This window comes from Symsagittifera roscoffensis, chromosome 7, assembly GCF_963678635.1.
Source record: "Symsagittifera roscoffensis chromosome 7, txSymRosc1.1, whole genome shotgun sequence".
NCBI classification, from domain to species: domain Eukaryota; kingdom Metazoa; phylum Xenacoelomorpha; order Acoela; family Convolutidae; genus Symsagittifera; species Symsagittifera roscoffensis.
Window position 1 is genome coordinate 43,648,611 of NC_087068.1, and position 21,374 is coordinate 43,669,984.

The following is a 21,374-nucleotide window of genomic DNA, read 5'->3' on the forward strand; positions in this document are numbered from 1 at the left end:
AATCAAATCAGCGAAAGTGGACAAAAATAAATCAGCCCATAATTTTGCCCTAAAACAGGGGGAATAAATCGACGTTCGCCAAACGACCTTAAGAAACCCGGGAAATAATCGTATAGAAACAAACAGGAATCAATTGTTTAGCTTGTGGCAATTTATTTGTTGACGTCCACAAAAACCATTGAAAAACTGTAGATAACGGATAGTTCTGATACGTGCTGTTTCTAAAGAATATTTTCCCGTATATTTTTTAAGGCTTTTAGTCATTTTCTCAAGTTACTTTTTGAAGTTCTAAAATGCCCCCAAACGTGATTACTTTATACGTGCAAATAAAACGCCCGAACAGTAGCACAAGTTTTTCCAGACAAACACAAAAATATCGAGCATGAAGAATTTTAGGGGAAGCAGTAGCTGACTTAGGTTTTGGCATGAAGGATTAAAAACACTTTCTACCTTTTTTCTTCGTTTTTTCAATGTTCGTGCCCATTTTTTTAATTTCTGTGGCTGGTCAATTTTTGCCAAAACAATTGTCAAAAAATTGACTCCAATTTAAATTTTTTTCACTTTTTCGGTTATTTATTTTACTTTCTCGAAATTCAAATGTGATGTTTACTAAGCTTCCAATGCCATGCGATTCTAAACTTGATTATGTTATTCAATCATTATTTAAAAACTGTTCAAAACTCAGGGTACTATAATATTTCGGTCTGTGGTTTTATAGCGACAAATTCAAAGCAAACTTAGCGTGAATAAACTTGAAATGTAGGTTAGCTCTCAAACAAGAATCGATATTATCAAACAGAGGAAGAGTTGATACAAGTTCAAGAACGTCAGAGCAAATATATTGAGTGGAAGGGTATAGGGATTTGTTTTTATCAATTAAAAGTCCGGGTGAGATTATCTTCATGTGGTTCCAAAACCAATCTGGGTTGCACATATTCGATTTCACCATTTTCACCCGATATATTGCAAATTAATTGATTTGCAAACGTCAAAACCATTTCACCCCTTCTGGTAAAATTCGATTTCACCGTTCTTTTTTCAACTTCAATTCTCACATAAGTGAGTGAATTCGAACTTTTTTTCAATATTGCTATAAATTTGAATCAAAGAACTATTTCCGTTCCATAAATTGACTGACGTCCTTTGAACAATAATCTGACGCAGAACGCCAACTCTTTGATTTAACATCACTGTAAATATTAAGTGGAATTATGTCGCCGTTTTTCATTTAGTTTGAGAAAAATTGTTCTAGCCGCGTCAGTGAACACATGTTTTATATTTTTATCTAGAGTTGGGCGTTAGGCTATCGGTTTAAAAAACTGAAATTAAAAAAACATTTGATTATATTCGTTACTTTTATCTAACGGAATGTTGGCGGCCTCGTGTGGATTAGTGAGTAGCAATTTATTTATTTAGTTCTTCAGGCATTGATTATAAAACTGCAACTTCGGACAAAATTTTATAGACGACATTATAGCGTGCCGGGGGGATGGGGGGTTGGGGTGCTGCCAGCGGTGATTGCATCTTCTACCAGTTCTTGCTGCCAAACTATTCGCAAAGGGTCCTATTTGGTACTGTTTTACGACATCCGTTTTTGGTTGACCCTATCCTAAAATTCTGACGGCTCCTTCAGGCTCAATATCCACTCAAAATATGAAGGAAGCGCGATTATTTTTGTCAAAATTTCCTTGAAAAGTAACCCTTTGCCTGTTTTTTTTTCTCAAAAAATTGCCCCCGGCGCTGAAAGTTTTGACAGAAAGTGTACTCCAGTATTTTGAGACAGCTCGGATAATCAATTTCGTCGTCCTACGGAAACACTCGAAACCACCCCTCTCCTCAAAAGTTATCTTGCGAATACTCATTTTTGAGAAATTCGTTTGCCATTAAAAGAAAATATTATTAAATATTGGCTCAGATTCTAACCCAGAAACTTAATTGAGAGCGCTTCCTGTTTCAGGTTCCAAACTATCAAAAAACTCTTTTCCGGTGCCGTCTAGATCGGCGCGCTTTACACGCGTAGGCGCTTGCACACGCGATTTCCATCACGCGTTTTCAGAAAGAGTTAATTTCTCTGGCTCGCAACACGCAACACGTATCATCCCGATGGTGAACAATAAACCCTCCAACCTCAGCCAAAAAACTGGCACATAATTTAATGAAAGTGACAAAAACTAAAGTAATATCAAAAAATGACTAAATCAGCCTATTTTTTTTACTAGAACGAAATATGTGGGCGCAATATTAAAGTTAGTTAAGTTGTTTTCTCCGGAAAAATTTTGATTAAAGCTTTTTGACGATTTCTCATTTGATTTAAGTAATACGTTCCTATACCATTTTAATATACAAATGCTTCTTTCGGAGACTTGGATGAGATTAGATGAAAAAACTGAAAAAAGCAATCATTGTCATTAGTACATTTATCAGATATAAAAATCAGACCCGCAGGTTATTTGCTTTAACTTCTGGGTATCAATACAGAAATCTCCCTGAAATTTGTCTTTTTAGTGGATGCAGCTTAACAGCCCATTAATTGAGAATTAGACCAACTGTTATCTGAAATTATAATAAGAAGAAAAAACGCTAATGAAGTTGAGGCAAGAGCTAGAATGAAAGCAATAAAATTTTTGGTAGACACTTTAAAAACCTATTAAATGGAATTGTTAAATATGTAACAATGAAAAATTCGATATCGGGTAAATTTCAACAGAGGGATTAAATGATCAGAACACTTTACCAAATTACTTGGAGAGCTTTCCTAAATATCTGCTCAACCCATCAAACATTTCAAGGCTTTTTGATTAACACAATCAATCAAAATACAACCTTCTTCTAAATGTAACTCAGGCTCAATGTCCGTTCTGGGTATTAAAAAAATTGCATGGTTTGGTAAAAAACGATCAAAAGCAAAAATTTTATCTGAATTAACTCAACTTTTGGGTTCAAATTGGGTCAATTTTCATGATACTACAATTTCGATGTAAAATCATGCTAATTATGACTAAAACAAAAAAAATTATTTCTAGGCTGATTGTGTATTTAGTCCGATAAGCTTGTTTGATTATATATCTATACATTTTATCTGTACATTGTCTGTTTTGAATATCGATTTGAAAGTCAGGCGTTTTGTGTTTGAAATTTGTGAAACTTTAGCCTGCTCTTCCTAAAAATTATCTCTTCAGCTTCAGGGTGGCTTAAAATATTATAGAATAGCTCTTTGTTATGTTGATTACAGAGCGTTCTGCATAGTACTTTGACTAACTCATATATATGAAATTCTTTTGTGCAGCATATATTGTACTAGTAGCTGTTCGTTAATATTTTTCAAGGAATCAACTTTACGAGGAGAGACAAGTGTATGTAGCGTTTTGTTCTGGTTCAGTCTAGTTTGTTTTTTGCAGTTTTTTTGCCTTACTATAGATTTCAACACCGTATTAACCAGTTAGTTGTCCTGATGACTTGTATAGCTTGATGAGAGCTGGTCATATGATAATTTTTTTTGAATTGATAACATGACTTCTGCATTCTGCAATATGATTTTTGAAAGGCAGTTCGTCATCAACACAGGTTGCCATATGTTTTACAGAGTTACTGGTTTTATAATTTATAAATGAAGGTTTTTTGAGGTCGGCATAATTGTGATCTGGTGAGCTAATGATTAGTTTTGTTTAAATCGATCGGGTTGATGGTGAGTTTAGTTTGGCCCATCCAATCAAGCTGTTTTTAAATATCTTTTTCAAATTGTTTTTGAACTGTTTCTGACAGGGACGTATATATTTGTATTATCAACAAACTCAGTAATTTTTGAATTTACGCACACTTTTTTAGTGTCATTTCTAAAAAGTGGGAAAAAAATTAGGGCCTAATACATACCCCTGTGATACACCACCTCCACATTGTCTCAATTTTGATTGTTCAGCCTGCTTTCGGTTTGAGAGATAATTCAGAAATTCTGGTTTTGGCCCTCCTAGCTTAAAAAGTTTACCTTTATGCAGAATAACATAAATATCAACAGTATCAATTGCTTTCGATAAGTTGAGAAACACGCAGCATGTTGGATCCTAATTATCCAAAGATTTTCTAAAAATTTGGTGATTTCTATCATGGTCGCGACCGTAAGGGTTTTGTCTCTTTAGCAAAAACAACTAGCATAGGGGACTTTATTCTTCTTAAAAGTTTTTGTTTACAATTAAAGTTGTTATCTTTCATTTAAAATTTTCAAGTACTTTACTCAAAACAAGTAATAAAAAAATCCGTCTGTAGTAACTAGGTTCTTTTTGATCTACCGACTTGAAAAAGGGAAAACACGGGCTGTCCTGAGCACACCTTGATCTCGAAAATATCTGACTTCAATACATCGTTTGAACAGAGTTTTTCAAACTTCTCTCAAAAATTGGTTAAAAATTGTTACCTAAAAACTGCTAATCATATAGCAGCCTTTCGAGTTCTAGCTTTGATGAGCACCAATTATTTCGAATAAATCCTTACTAGTTATTTGATCTAAAAAGATTAATTTTTTTCCTACAGTTTTTATGTTTCTGTATGATGTAAACTTGCTGGCTAGCTTTGATTCTCTATTAATAAAAAAAGTGTTATATTCCTTCGGACAAGGGGTTGTTCGGGTATTTACTACCTTGTATGATTTTTCCTTCTTTGTCTTCTTTCGGTTTCGTCGACATTTTTTTCACCTAAATGCCGTTTTTTACGGATAACTTTTATGTGCTTTTTCATTCATGCTTTTCTTTTTTTTGTATTTGGGAAATGTTTTATTATATTCAATTTTTTCCTCAGTTTCTTGAAATAAAATTTGAAACAAGGGAAAAGTTTCATCAACTTGGCGTTGTTTGAGAATTTCTAAGTAATCTGCAGACTTTTTGAGAAAAAAAAATGAGGTCTTCTGGTGTTTTAAGAATCTCTAGTTAATAACATGAGACGAGCGCTTCACTTCCTAAAACGTTCTCAAGTTAGAGAACTTTGGAGTCCACACCAACTGTGTAATGATTTGTTAGTGTTCCGACTTTCGATACGAAAGTAATGGAATATTTGTGCTCGGTGTGGGTTTTTTTTTCTTCAGACAAAATTCGACTTTTTAACTAGCCATTTTTGACGAAATTTTTTAATATCATTCAAAAGGTATTGTTGTCCTAAGTTTAAATTTGAAAAATTATTTTACCTGTGATCATTTTTCGTAACGTTATGGGGGTTTAAAGATTGCCATTTTGGCCAATTTGTGACAATTAACGCGCGATATATTTCGCGCTATTAACCCGTAATGGAAATTTAATCCGTCTTAGAAATCGTTCCAAATTGGTTGAAAGAAGCTGATTTGCCAGCATTGATTTGTTACAAGGAGCGAAATCTATCCTTTTGTGCTTTATATGGCGTATGGGGGGGATGATTTAAAAAAAATCAAACTTTAGAAGAAAAAAAAACATTTTCATTTTATTTTAATTCATTTTTCTAAATGTTTTTATTTCTCCATTAACCTTAAAAGGCAGTCGGAACACTCAGGGCTGCGCCTTGATACGAGCAGTTTTGTTGATATTTTGTCCACGAAACAGTTGGCTGGAAAAATGCAGAAGAATAAGTTAATGATGATTTATTTTGTCCACGAAACAGTTGGCTGGAAAAATGCAGAAGAATAAGTTAGTGATGATTTATTTGACGTTGACTCCCATGCGACCAGTTGTTTTGGTTAGTTTTATAGATTATGACTTTTCATAACTTCAATGATTTTCCTACTTCCCTGGTTTAATCTAATTTTTTAAAATTAAAAGCCCTGCAAGCAGTATGCATCATGCTAAGGTGGGTTAACAAATCTTATTAGATATAAATTGTTCCACAAAACTATCAATTGGATGACTAGGATAATTACAGCAACCTGATAAAGGAATGCCTTTGATTTTGGTATTCACTTGTTTTGTGATAAATTGTAAAAGCTCATTTGAGTTTGCTAGGATAAATTCAATTGCCATTTTGGATTTCATGAAAAATCCCATTCCGCCTACTCTACTGTTAGTTCTGCTCTATTTTATCGAAATTCCTCAATTTGTCAATTGATTTGCATTTTGCAGACTATTATCACTGCATCAAATTTCTCTGAAAGCAATGAGTTGCAGTTTGGTTTCGAGGCCATCTATATAAAGCTCCGGCTCGTCAAATTTTTTATGCAAAATCTGATGTTTTGTAAGACATTTTGGAAGCCTAGTTGAGTATTTAATTTACGCACACTTTTTTAGGGTGATTTCTAAAAAGTAGGAAAAAAAATTTGGGCCTAATACATTCCCCTGTGATACACCAACTCCACTTTGTCTCAATTTTGATTGTTCAGCCTGCTTTCGGTTTGAGAGATAATTCAAAAATTCTGGTTTTTGCCCTCCTAGCTTATAAAGTTTACCTTTATGCAGAATAACATAATTATCAACGGTATCAATTGCTTTCGATAAGTTGATAAAGACGCAGCATGTTGGATCCTAATTATCCAAAAATTTTCCTAAAAATTTGGTGATTTCTATCATGGTCGCGACCGTAAGGGTTCTGTCTCTTTAGCAAAAACAACTAGCATAGGTCACTTTATTCCTCTTAAAAACTTTTGTTTACAATTAAAATTGTTATTTTTCATTAAAAATTTTCAAGTACTTTACTCAAAACAGGTAATAAAAAAATCTGTCTGTAATAACTAGGTTCTTTTTGATCTCCCGACTTGAAAGAGGCAAAACACGGGTTGTCCTGAGCACACCTTGATCTCGAAAATATCGGACCTCAATACATCGTTTGAACAGAGTTTTTCAAACTTCTTTCAAAAATTGGTTAAAAATTGTTACCTAAAAACTGCCAATCATATAGCAGCCTTTCGAATTCTAGCTTTGATGAGCACCGATTATTTCGAATAAAACCTTAATAGTTGTTTGATCTAAAAAGATTGTTTTTTTTTCCTACATTTTTTATGTTTCTGTATGATGTAAACTTGCTGGCTAGCTTTGATTCTCTATTAATAAAAAAAGTGTTACATATCTTCAGACCAGGGGTTGTTCGGGTATTTACTACCTTGAATTATTTTTTCCTTCTTTGTCTTCTTTCGGTTTTGTCGATATTTTTTTCACCTAAGTTTTTTTACGGATAACTTTTATGTTCTTTTTTCATTCATGCTTTTCTTTTTTTTGTATTGGGAAATTTTTTAATAGGTTCAATTTTTTTCCTTAGTTTCTTGAATTAAAATTTGAAACAAGGGAAAAGCTTCATCAATTTGGCGTTGTTTGAGAATTTGTAAGTGTTCTGCAGACTTTTTGAGAAAAAAAATAAGGTCTTCTGGTGTTTTAAGAATCTCTAGTTGTTTACATGAGACGAGCGCTTCACTTCCTAAAACGTTCTCAAATTAAAGAACTTTGGAGTCCACACCAACTGTGTAATGATTTGTTAGTGTTTCGATTTTCGATACGAAAGTAACGGAATATTTTTGCTCGGTGTTGGTTTTTTTTTCTTCAGACAAAATTCGTCTTTTTAACTAGCCATTTTTGACGAAATTTTTTAATATCATTCAAAAAATATTGTTGTTCTAAGCTTAAATTTGAAACTCTCTCAACAAAGGTGTGAAATCCTTAATAATGTTCACTGTTTGGGGATCTGAAGACACGTGAACTCTATTCTTGATCACGTCTAAACGCGTGAAGTAAGCGGAAATGATCGAGGTTATGAAAATTACGAATGATGCCCCAAAAAATGCCATTGATTTCCACACAAGTACGTTGTTCATCGGTAGCATTTGTCCGAATTCGCATTTCAAGGCGTTCTCAGGGTAGATTTGGTTAAAAGCGAAACTGATGGTCATTTCGACCGAACTGATGAACAGGAAGAAGCCCAGGATTTTATCGTGACGAACGTTGAGAATGAGCTGTTTTCCATTGACTAAAACAACAATGACATTAAGCTAGGTGAACATGGTTTAATCTTTTCCTAAGTCTAAAGAAAAGAGCAGTATTTCAAAATAGGCACATTCGGGATTTTGGCAAACTGCGAGCAGTCTTGTTCCTATAGAGTATAGGATGAAAGTTCGGTTATCCAAGCAGCAGAAGATAAATGATTACGACAAATGGCGCTCTTTTGGTTAATTTCTTGCATCCGTATTTAGTTTTGAAATCATGCCTCGCTCGCTAAGTTTTCTTACGTAGGCATATGGTGTGAAAAGTTGTTGTTCCGACCATTTGAAAAATGGGGAGGAACTTTGTTTTCTGGTGTATTTTAGTTTATTGTTCCGACTTTCGATACGAATGTAACGGAATATTTGTGCTCGGGGTGGGTTTTTTTTTTGTTCAGACAAGTTTCGACTTTTTAACTAGCGATTTTTGACGGAATTTTTTTAATATCATTCGAAAGGTATTGTTGCCTTGAGCTCAAATTTGAAAAGATATTTCACTTGTGATCATTTTTTGTAACGTTATGGGGGTTTAAAGATTGCCATTTCGGCCAATTTGTGACAATTAACGCGCGATATATTTCGCGCTATTAAAGCGTAAGCGGAGATTTAATCCGTCTTAGAAATCGCTCCAAATTGGTTGAAAGAAGCTGATTTGCCAGCATTGATTTGTTACAAAGAGCGAAATCTATCCTTTTGTGCTTTATATGGCGTATGGGGGTGATGATTTTAAAAAAATCAAGTTTTAGAAAAAGAACATTTTCATTTTATTTCAATTTATTTTTTTAATTGTTTTTACTGCTCCATAAACCTTAAACGGCAGTCGGAACATTCAGGAATTCGCCCTGATACGAGCAGTCTTGTTGATATTTTGTCCACGAAACAATTGGCTGGAAAAATGCAAAAGAATAAGTTAATTGATGATTTATTTGACGTTGACTCCATTGCGACCAGTTGTTTTGTTTAGTTGTATAGATTATGACTTTTCATAACTTCAATGATTTTTCTACTTCCCTGGTTTATTCTAAATTATTAAAAGTAAAAGCCTTGCAAGCAGTATGCATCATGCTAAGGTGGGTTAACAAATCTTATGAGATACAAACTTTTCCACAAAACTATCAATTGGATGACTAGGATAATTACAGCAAACTGATAAAAAAATGCCTTTGATTTTGGTATTCACTTGTTTTGTGATAATTTGTAAAAGCTCATTTGAGTTTGCTAGGATAAATTCAATTGCCATTTTGGATTTCATGAAAAGTCCCATTCCTCCACCTCTACTGTTAGTTCTGCTCTATTTTATCGAAATTCCTCAATTTGTCAATTGATTTGTATGTTGCAGACTATTATCACTGCAAAATTTCTCTTAAAGCAATGAGTTGCGGTTTGGTTTCGAGGCTATCTATACAAAGCTCCGGCTCGTCAAAATTTTTATGCAAAATCTGCTGTTTTGTAAGACATTTTGGAAGCCTAGTTGAGTATTTAATTTACGCTCACTTTTTTAGGGTCATTTCCAAAAAGTAGGAAAAAAATTAGGGCTTAGTACATACCCCTGTGATACACCACCTCCACTTTGTCTCAATTTTGATTGTTCAGCCTACTTTCGGTTTGAGAGATAATTCAAAAATTCTGGTTTTGGCCCTCCTAGCTTATAAAGTTTACCTTTATGCAGAATAACATAATTATCAACAGTATCAATTGCTTTCGATAAGTTGAGAAACACGCAGCATGTTGGATCCTAATTATCCAAAGATTTTCCTAAAAATTTGGTGATTTCTATCATGGTCAACCGTAAGGGTTTTGTCTCTTTAGCAAAAACAACTAGCATAGGTCACTTTATTCTTCTTAAAAGTTTTTGTTTACAATTAAAGTTGTTATCTTTCATTAAAAATTTTCAAGTACTTTACTCAAAACAGGTAATAAAAAAATCTGTCTGTAATAACTAGGTTCTTTTTGATCTCCCGACTTGAAAAAGGCAAAACACGGGTTGTCCTGAGCACACCTTGATCTCGAAAATATCGGACTTTAATACATCGTTTGAACAAATTTTTTCAAACTTCTCTCAAAAATTGGTTGAAAATTGTTACCTAAAAACTGCCAATCATATTGCAGCCTTTCGAACTCTAGCTTTGATGAGCACCAATTATTTCGAATAAATCCTTACTAGTTGTTTGATCTAAAAAGATAGTTTTTTGTTCCTACAGTTTTTATGTTTCTGTATGATGTATACTTGCTGGCTAGCTTTGATTCTCTATTAATAAAAAAGTGTTATATTTCTTCAGACCAGGGGTTGTTCGGGTTTTTACTACCTTGAGTTATTTTTTCCTTCTTTGTCTTCTTTCGGTTTTGTCGACATTTTTTTCAGCTGAAGGCCGTTTTTTACGGACAACTTTTATGTGCTTTTTCATTCAAGCTTTTCTTTTTTTTGTATTTAGGAAATATTTTTTTAGGTTCAATTTTTTTTCTTAGTTTTATAATTAAAATTTGAAACAAGGGAAAAGCTTCATCAATTTGGCGTTGTTTGAGATTTTGTAAGTATTCGGCAGACTTTTTGAGAAAAAAAGGTCTTTTGGTGTTTTAAGAATCTCTAGTTGTTTACATGTTTACACTTCCTAAAACGTTCTCAAGTTAGAAAACATTGGAGTCCACAACAACTGTGTAATGATCTGTTAGTGTTCCGACTTTCGATACGAAGGTAACGGAATATTTTTGCTCAGTGTGGTTTTTTTTTCTTCAGACAAATTTCGACTTTTTAACTAGCCATTTTTGACAAAATTTTTAAATATCATTCAAAAGGTATTGTTGTCCTAAGCTTAAATTTGAAAAGATATTTCACCTGTGATCATTTTTCGTTAAGTTATGGGGGTTTAAAGATTGCCATCTAGGCCAATTTGGGACAATTAAACGCGCGATATATTAACGCGTAAGCGGAGATTCAATCCGTCTTAGAAATCGTTCCAAATTGGTTGAAAGAAGCTGATTTGGCAGCAATGATTTGTTACAAGGAGCAAAATCTATCTTTTTGTGCTTTATATGGCGTATGGGGGTGATGATTTAAAAAAAATCAAACTTTAGAAAAAAAACATTTTCATTTTATTTCAATTTATTTTTTAAAATGTTTTTACTGCTCCATAAACCTTAAAAGGCAGTCGGAACATTCAGGGCTTCGCCCTGATACGAGCAGTCTTGTTGATATTTTGTTCACGAAACATTTGGCTGAAAGATGCAAAAGATTAAGTTAATTGACGATTTATTTGACGTTGACTCCCATGCGACCAGTTGTTTTGTCTAGTTGTATAGATTATGACTTTTCATAATTTCAATGATTTTTCTACTTCACTGGTTTATTCTAAATTAATAAAACTAAAAGCCCTGCAAGCAGTATGCATCATGCTAAGGTGGGTTAACAAATCTTATGAGATATAAACTTTTCCACAAAACTATCAATTGGATGACTAGGATAATTACAGCAAACTGATAAAAGAATGCCTTTGATTGTGGTATTCACTTGTTTTGTGATAATTTGTAAAAGCTCATTTGAGTTTGCTAGGATATTTTCAATTGCCATTTTGGATTTCATGAAAAATCCCATTCCGCCACCTCTACTGTTAGTTCTGCAGTAGAGGAATCAAAATTCCTCAATCTGTCAATTGATTTGCATTTTGGAGACTATTATCACTGCATCAAATTTCTCTTAAAGCAATGAGTTGCGGTTTGGTTTCGAGGCTATCCATATAAAGCTCCGGCTTGTCAAAATTTTTATGCAAAATCTGATGTTTTGTAAGACATGCTGGAAACCTAGTTGAGTATTTTTGTCCAACTTTTCTCGATCTGTTTCTCTCAAAGCTAATAAATCGTTAATTGCTTATTGGTTTTTTTCTTACAGTAGTTTTTTTCTAAATTGGAATTTTTTCCCTCATTTTTGATTAATAATATTTATATTCTTCTTTTTTTTTCTTAGCGTTCAATTTTCAAAACATATGATTTATTTTCTCAAATCAAAAAGTAAAATCTAACTAGGAACTTAAAATACCATAGTGCCTCGAACTATAAGTTTTTGCGCAAATTCCAAAAATGTGTAATTCCTCAAAAAGATAGGCATCTGTAGTTCCTGTTAATGCTTAATTTTGAGGTGGACGCGGAAATCACAGTTCAAAACTTTTTCAACACATTGAGTTGATGTAGGCCTAAATTATCAAATTACTGTTTATAATATACGCGGAAGTAATTGTACACTTATAATATAACATTCTTTACCTTTGAACTCAAGTACTAAAAATTGTAAAATGACTTTTTCAAGTACTGGCGGAAGTCGCTGAGCGCTGAGCACTTACAATGCATCGAATTAATTGGCTAAAAGTTTTGCTAAAAATTTAAGACTTTTTCGATGAGTGTTCGCAGAGGTTACACAATTCTAATGCTGTGGAAAAAAAACTTGCTTTCTGTAATATGTATTTTTTGCATGGACACAGAGATCGCTGCCCAAAATAAATAAAGATTGACATTTTTTCAGTATAGAAATTTTGAAACAAAACCGAAAAGGGGAGTAAAACTACTGAGTTGTCTAATTGCTTAATTGCTCGAGGCCCGAAATTTAAGCACAGATTATCAATTATATTGATCATGCATCAAAACGCTTTCGAAGATTCAATGACCATTTCAATTAAGGTTACCCCTCAGTAAAGTAAAACTCATTCTACGCTACAGTATTCGGCTCTTTTCCAGTTTCCCCCTTCAAATTCAACTTTGAAAAGCTTATTTAACCTTGTCATAATGCAATGAAATTTGGCGTGGTGAACAAATCAACAACTGTGAACAGATTTGTTCTTCATACTTTACAGCGTAACATCACGCATTTAGCCGTAATAACACGTAAAATAAACATAAAACTCGGTATTTTGAAAGGTGGGGGGGGGAACTGGAAAAGAGCCCAGTATTCAAAATTTTAACATACAAAACAAAAAAATTTCACCAATCGGATAACAATTGGATAGTATGTTTATACTTGGTAAACCTTTCTTCAACCCATAACATTTTTGCGTTCAACTGGTTAACTCTAATTTTTAAATGACCTTTTCGACCAGACGCTATATTTTTATGATGAAAGTATATGAACTTCACTATGATTGGCAGAGATTTTACGTCATCGAGGTTTGTAGTTCCTGGCAAAAGATGAAATAGTTTCAAATTACTGTCAGCAATTTTATACTTAAATCACTTTAATCCATTTAACAAAAATTTCATAAGGTTTTCCTAGAGTTTCACGTTATCTCAAGTGTTAAATGGGGGTTATGAAATAGTAATTGGGGCTTTGCTTACCTCTCTAGTTCCCTTAATCTTCTTTCTAACCGCTGACAGAAGTCCTAAATTTCCTCCCAACCTTTTGTCAGTTTCCCGCTTGTTGTGCTTCATCTGAGTAGCCATCTCTCGCACTGCCTCCTTGATAGCTGCATCAGGAATCGAGTTCATAAGGTCGTCCATGTTAGTCGAGGTTTACATATTTCCTTTTATCATTTAATGAACACTTTTTCTGTAAAATAATAGTACAAAATAATTAATTAAGTTTGCATTTTAAAGCGACTGCTCATTTGAAGGCCTGTTTCTCAATGTTGTTGTAAGTAACCATTTCAATTAACAGTTTTTACGATTTTCATACCATTCTAAGCAAAAGTTAAAAATTGACGCAACTGTGATTCCGCTTTTGCTCTCGGTAAACACATGATCAAAAAATTCAGAAATTTCCCGAAATTTCAGCAAATGTAGACAAAAATTTGCGCTGTGTTTTGCGGGTATGTTTCAGGTCAAATGATTCTGCCAATCATTTTCATAGCTAGTCTGACACAAACCGAAACGCGGCTAATGTAAATAATTTCAAAAACTAACAAATAAGTTGAATTGTTTTGACCCAAAATGACCCATACTGAGACATCATAAAGCAAATTTGCAGTAGTTTCCCAATCTTCCCCCATCACCTGACAATTAAACCGATCAATTTGATCATCTTTCTAAATTATTGGCACATATACTGCTTTTATCAAGAAAAAGCCTAGAGTGTTCCGACTGCCTTTTAAGATCGATTGAATTGTGTTCGACTTTTTTGAAAAGGATGAAAATTCCTAAAGTTTAGAATTAAAGAAATATGTAACGTACAAAACATTTTTTTCCATTAGCAACGTATGAAATAGACGTCATAGCATGCTTCAATTCAATTCTAAGGTTGTTTATAGCACGTGTTATTCTGCGCGTTAGTTGCAACAAATTGGTCCAATTGGCATTATTTGAACAAGATGTTATATTGAGCTCAATTTTAAAACTATATATATTTCAACTATGATCTCTTTTTGATAAGTAATGGGCTGTTTACCACAAATCTTGAGCTCAATATAGCAGCTATAACAGCAATGTTTGGTTAGTGTAGAGATCATGTGATGTTACGATAACACGTTTATATTATTATATTTATCTATTACGTTATGTCGTATGACTATCAAGGTCAACGTTACGGTCATAGTGAAGTGTTCGTACAGCCAGTGGCTGCGTTTTACTAAGACTTGAGTTATGACGTAGTGATCATGCATACTTCCTCATGGTGCAGTCAAATATGGACTCGGCCTGTCGTGGTATGGACGTTTTTTGGGCTGGCTCATCACAGGAACCTCCGGTATCGTGGGAAGAATGGATGCAAAGTTTCCAGATAATAGTTATCGCGAAGAAGAAACCGATTTTGAAGACCTATTGCAAGACAATGTATTGCCCGACAATTCTTATCGAACCTTGGAACAGAGGAGAAACAGGCGAAAACGGATTGGGAGCCGAGGAATAACAGCATGCAGTGATGAAGAACACAGTTGGGCAGAAGACGAACGCAAGACATTCAAAGGATCGACTCGGGTTGACGTGGATAAGCGATTGCAATATATAATAAATATTATAATAAATTGCAATTATTGTTGTCGTTGGGGAAACAAGGACAGAAATACTTCATTCAGAAACATCCATACCGTTAGATTATGGACATGACCTTCATCGAATTGTGGAAGTTATCAACAGATAAAATCCAAAAAGAACCGAATGTTACCAATAAATGATTCATAATTTTTGGACGAAAACAAAGAGACAATGAGGGCATGAAGCTTTTCTTGGAGGCGCTTAGTGATCTCAACCGCGGTTGTTATTTCGGCGATCGGGAGGAGTCGATTGTACGCGACGTTTTGGTTTTTAATATCAAAACAGAAGAGGTGAAGAAGCAACTGTGCATGGAAACAATGGGCTCGGGGAAGCGTTAACTTTTGTTGTAGTCCGAAAGCGGCGCGAACTCATGTACAAGAGGGATAGTTGAGGATTGCCAAGATTCGGAAACAATCGAGTTAATGGTACCAAAAAATTAAGGCAGATTTAAGTAATTGGGGTCAAGGGGAAGTTACGTAAAGGAGAACGGATTACCGATGTTAATAATCAGATGTTGGACCAATGTCACAACTGTGAAAATCATCTGAAAGCGAGTCACATAGACCGCTGGGCATTTTGCGAAGTTTTGTAAAAAAAACTTGAAATATCAAGTAGACGGTACATACCAGCTCACACAATACGAAACAAATGTTATCTGGACATTTGAACAGCAAGACAAAGAGGAGTCTTGCGTTTTCGTTATCAAGACGATTGTGGACAAGGGGGCCAAAAAACAGGAAAATGATTGAAATCGGAATGGCTGGTTGGCGAAAATGAATCGAGAGGCTGGTTGGCAAAAAACGCCAAGTTTCATATCACAGGAATAACACAAAGGAATATTATTAGAAACAAAATCCTGCCAGCTCTGGGCATCGAAGTTCGCCAGAAGAAAATAGCAGTGTCCGTCAAAGAAGGGGGGACGGACAGCACCCTGGATTCAGTCGGAGAATAGTCACCAGTTCAATGTGAGTATATCATTGAAAAACTGAAAGAGTTCAAAGAGCTGTTCGAACGAAAAGGGGCATTGAAAAATTCTGAAGTCAGAACATGTTTTCATGAGCCATTACTTCCAGTTCAGGTTAAGGGGGAAGAGTAGCAAAACACGTATTACCAAAAGTCGAAGAAATTATATATGGGCTGCTTCTAGAAGGTCATTTTGTAAAGCTAGGTAAGTGCACCGACGACTGTTTTATCTTAACTATGGTAATAACGGCAAAATGAGACGGTTCGGTCAAATTGGCATTAGTTTCAAAGTTGACAAATAAGCAAATCTATCGCAATTGGTACCAGATGCCAAATATGAACAAACTGGTCAATAATGTGGCCTTAACCATTAGTGGCAATACCTCAGATGCGATATGGTTCAAATATCGACTGAAAATTGGCGTACCCACAAATGGTTTTGAGTGAGGCAACCAGTCGCCAATATAACTTGAGCATTGTTGGGGGTAATGTCATGGGAACGTATAGGTTCCTGACCGGATTCTACGGGCTAGGAGATATGCCTAATGAGTTTCAAAGGGTTTTATATTCCATGGTGGGGCCTTACCCGGGGGTTCATGAGTACATAGATGACATCTTAATAGCGAGGCGAGGTTCGCCGGAAGGTCATTGGCGAGAATTGAGAAAAGTGTTGCAGATGTTGAACCAAAACAACGCAGCTGCAAAATGAAATAAATGCACTGTTTTCGCAAAGGAGATTGATTGGTTGGGGCTTAAGCTAACTAATAAAAATGCAGTACCGCTGGAAGGAAAAGTGAGTCAATAGTCAAAATGAAAAAACCAAATAAAATTCTAACATAAGGTCAGTGATTGGTTCAATGAACCACTTTATCGGGTTTATTCCAAAGTTTGCGGCCGTAACAGAACCCTTTCGCGACCTAATGAAAAAGCACTCATGATTTGAATGGTGAGGAAACCATGACAAAGCATTTGGAATCATGAAAAACATAGTATGGGTGTTTGTAGAAAATCATCATTTTGACATACGAAAAGAAACACGAGTTAAATGTGATGCATCAAAAAAGCCTAGGGGCTGCGCTGGAACTATTTCCTCCCGACGGAAGGAAGTTTATCTCATACGCCTCTTGTTTTTAAATGAAGCGGAAGGCCCCATTCAAAATAATTCATTATCATTAAGGGTTATTATCTTGTCTGTGAGAGAAAAAGAATTCCAAGACAACAAAAACAAAATCAATTCGACGGGTTGACCGATTACTCCCATTTGATTATGAAATCGAATATATCCTGGGCGAGAACATGGGGTTTGTCATTTACATTTCTCTTCACCTAGTCGGAGCAGCCGCGAAAGTCTCGCGAACAGATAATACGTTCGTCGTTGCGCAAGGTAATGCACTTAGTTGGTTAATTGCACTGGCGGCAAATGAATTCGTTAAAACTAGCTTCTCGGCAAATGATGACATACACGAAACATTATCTGAATGGGAATTGCTTAATCGGAAAGAATGTACAGCGAAGAAACTCATCGACGCGTTCAACAATTGTCATTGCTCAGAGTTTGTGTTAGACATCACTACCATACAAAAGATTGTAACAATTGCCAATTGATTAATCCTTTCGAAATGACCGAGAATTCAGATCCCACTTTTGTATATAAACCGGGGCGGACACTAGGAAACTCCTATCCAGTACCTTTCACGGAACAAATTCAACTCTCGCTTTATACCGGCCAAAATGTTCCGGTCAATTCTCTTCGATTGGGCGGAGTTTTTTGACGCCGAGTTCATCTAAATCTTAACTGAACCTGATGAGATCTTAAATTGCATTATTGATGCTTTTTTAGTGAAAGATTACAAGGCGATTCAGAATATTGGAGTTTATTTTTATCATTACGCTTCTATATTCCACACCTTTAAGGGCATTTTGTGCAGGGAAGATAAAATGGTGAATCCGCCTCAGTAAGGAGCGCCTATTATGGCACGTTTAGGTAGAGGCCATAGGAGTCTATTTAAGATGCGGAATGTAGTTAGCAACTACTTCTGGTGGTCACACATGAATCGTCAGACTTAATTTACCACGGCGAATTGCAAGGAGTGCATTAAACCCGGTGAGAAATGAAAGGTTGTCATACCCAGTATTCGGATTGCAAATTTAGATCCGACGGAAGAACCTAATAAAAAAAAACAAATTGATTTCTTGGGTCCATTGCATCACCTGGGGTGCAAAAAAAGCTTACCGATTTGTGTCGATCGATTCTCCAAATTTCCCCGGTTTAAATAACAACACGTAGAACAGCGGCGGTTACAAGAGAATTTTTGAAAAATTTTGTAACGCTCCATGCAGTACCGCGGGTGATAAGGACTGATCAACGCTTAAGATTTGTGGCTACATCGATTCGAGAATTTTGCACAGAACATAATGAACAACTGATTTTTTTGCCGGTAAGGATGCATCGGGCCACGGGTCTGGTGAAGCGTTGGGTTCGCACTTTTCGGGAAGGCTTTCGTTTTACTCTTCTTAGAAACCGAAGCCAAATTTAAAACATGGTTTGAACGAAGTTCTTTACAACGTTAGAAAACTATACACCAGTCAATGGTAGGTCCACCGTTTGAAGCGCACATTGGTCGTAAACTGAACACAGTTTGGCACACTGTCAAACGTTCTGCATCGGTTCAAAAGTTGACTTGGAAAAATGTGTTGTTTTCCTTAGATAGAAACCAGAAGATGTTCCCCGCTAAAGTAATGCAAGATTACCGAAGAGTACATGCGAATCGAATATGGGTGTTCGATTGCATTGAACATCCGCTAGTCTCGGGTAAGGCGGTCCCGGAGACTTCAAAGAGTGAACTAAACAAGGCTCCAGTGTTGCAAGCTCAGAAAAAAAATTACGAAAATTTCTCGGAAAATCAAGGATCGGTGGAAATCGAAACCTTATTTTGACCAACTCATTGAAAAAGTAGATAGGGAGACGGATCATACAGTCACTTAGTTCTCTGGAAAATTTTTGCATAAATCTGGTCTCTCGATAAATTTAGGTACTCAGTCAGATGGAAAGCGAATCCCGGAGGCGGAGCGCTTCAAAAGTCCACTGGCTAAAAAGGGTGGCAAACAAGACTGGGATGCCCAAAAAACCGCAGCGCTTACAGAATCAGGAGACACAACTGGGTGAGTCGCTCGAGAAGAAACTCCAACCTCTAAGGGCACCGAGGAGAACGCAATTACTATCGATAGCTCATCGGAGGACTGATGTCTACCGAGAACCCGGTAGGAAATCGCCCAAATCCACTAGGGACAACAATGAGTCGTCCGAAGGATCAACCCTTGGCATCAGAGAAGCTAGCCGAGAACGTTAAAGCAGATGTGACGACAAAGGGACTACAAGCGATTCCGTCGGGAAGTACGCAGACTAACGGCGCGACTGTACCCTGACTCAGCTCAAAGGATGACAGCGTGATTTTTTTGAGGACAACTGTGCATGCAACTAGTCCGGTGGAGGTGTCATTAGCAGAGGAGGGCGGTGGAGATACAGAGGAGGACAAAGACTTTGAGTTATAGGAGAAATATACGCAAGAACCCCAATCCACAGTGGGCGAATTGTCGTCGCCAAGGGCTACGCCGATGGGCATCAAGGAGGAGGGAGTGAGTACACATTCGCCGAAAAGTAGAAATGCTCGACAAGAAACTGGAGTTTCACAACCGACGATGGTCTTGCGCCATAATACCCGGCCATAACAAAAGAGGCGCCCGCCAATGTTTTTGGGCCAAAGGCTGTTCACAAAGGTTATTGCCACCGGTGCAGTCCAGGTGAACGATGTTGTGGCTGCTCGGAATACCTCCGACGAAGAGCAGGCGAGCCGCCGAAATCTAAATCAAATCTGATACTGAAAACGCTGAGTCGGTCGAGAGGAGGTGGCAACCCCAGTGTGGGGGACAGGGTGAGAAAACCAACCACGCCAATTTCTCCAAAGAAAATTCCAAGCCCGAAAAAGACAAGTGCTGATGACACGTATTTCGCTTGGGAGATCTGCCAGTTTACTGGGGACAGGACTACATACAGGATGACATTACGAGACTCGAGGAAGACGTGTCAGGTCATTTCGTCGATTCGTTGGATAAACTGCGTCGCGATGTTCAGTACACATCGGGGGTCCCATCAGTTTCTGATTCTGTAGTGAAAGTCATTGATGGTTTCCGGTTACAACCCTTGTACCAGGGGCTGGAGGCTAGAATTAGGAATAGCCGAAAGAATCCGAACTTAGGTAAGTTAGTGGACATTGCGCAGGCCAAGATACAAATGACACGGGTGGCACTAGACCAGGCGGGGAGATAATTGCTGGGACGAATCGAAAAGGACGTGGGAATGGCATGCCGAATAAACTAGACGAAAACGTGGATTCTACTCAACCAGGAACGCCGGTGGCTGTTCGCGACCTCGCCTTTAATCAACCGGGGGAACATGGCACTCAGCAAGAGAAGCACACGCCGTGTCTGCCAGCGGTAGAGGATGATGTTGTGAACAAAGCAATTGTGCCGGCGACAATGTTGCAGGGACAGGGTGAGAATTGCGGGGAGCGGCGGAAGTGGTCAGCGTTAGCGGCGACTCGATTGACCCTTTTGCAACGGATGACTGGACATTCCTGATGAAATGTCAGCCATAAGCATGACCGAAGACGACCACAGATCAAATTTTAGAGGAGCTCGATTTTTTGTGAGAATATCCAAAAAGGGGAAGAATAGGAGCATATTTGACCGTCGATTATGAAAAATAACTGACAAACTATTATAGCTTACATTGATTAAAATCAACTAGATATATCATATTTAAAAAAAAATTTATGTGCACTGAATTATTTCGAAGGGGAAATGTAGTGTAGAGGTCATGTTATGTTCCGATAACACGTTTATCTTTTTATATTTATGTATTACGTAACGTCGTATGACTATCAAGGTCAACGTTACATTCATCGTGAAGTGTACGTACAGCCAGTGGCTGCGTGTACCGTATTGAACTAAAGTTGTTTCTTCTACGCTTTACCTTAGCCTTGAGTTATGAAGTAGTGCTCACGCATGCTTCATCAATTTGGATAATGTAAATAAGCTATTTAGATAAGTGAAATTTGGTTGGAGAAAAAAAACACCTCGTACACAAATACTCCGTCATTTTAAATTTGAAACTCGCCGAATCGGGTAACCTTTTATTTTGAAATTTTTCATTTGCTTATTGCAAAATTATGTATAGCGAAGAGCATCAGTAATCAGGTTTTTTCGACTTTTTACTTAGGCGTTTTTAACTGAAATTTTTTATATCCTCTGAACGATATTGTTGTCTGGAGCTCAAACTCAGAAAAACCTTATTTTATTTGCCAGGGTTTCAATTTGGGACAATTATCGCGGCGAGATTTTTCGTTCGTGCTGTTGATGGAAACGCTGCCATTTAATCCGCTCAAAAGTCAACCCAAATTGAGTTGAGGCAAGATATTTGATGTAATTATAACGTTATTACCCGCTAAGAACATCATTTTATATTTGGTATAGCGTGTGGGAAGTTTTCGATTCA

The 21,374-nt window shown here is 36.4% G+C and overlaps 1 protein-coding gene across 1 annotated transcript in view; it reads left to right on the forward strand.

The window, feature by feature from the left end:
* Positions 1-877: 877 nt before the first annotated feature.
* LOC134851119 (uncharacterized) overlaps positions 878-21,374 on the forward strand; it is a 42,982-nt gene continuing 22,485 nt past the window's right edge. Inside the window, exon 1 of the mRNA XM_063867057.1 lies at positions 878-1,392. Within this exon, the coding sequence (XP_063723127.1) occupies positions 1,369-1,392 (24 nt within the window). The 5' untranslated portion in view covers positions 878-1,368. The remainder of the gene's footprint in view (positions 1,393-21,374) is intronic.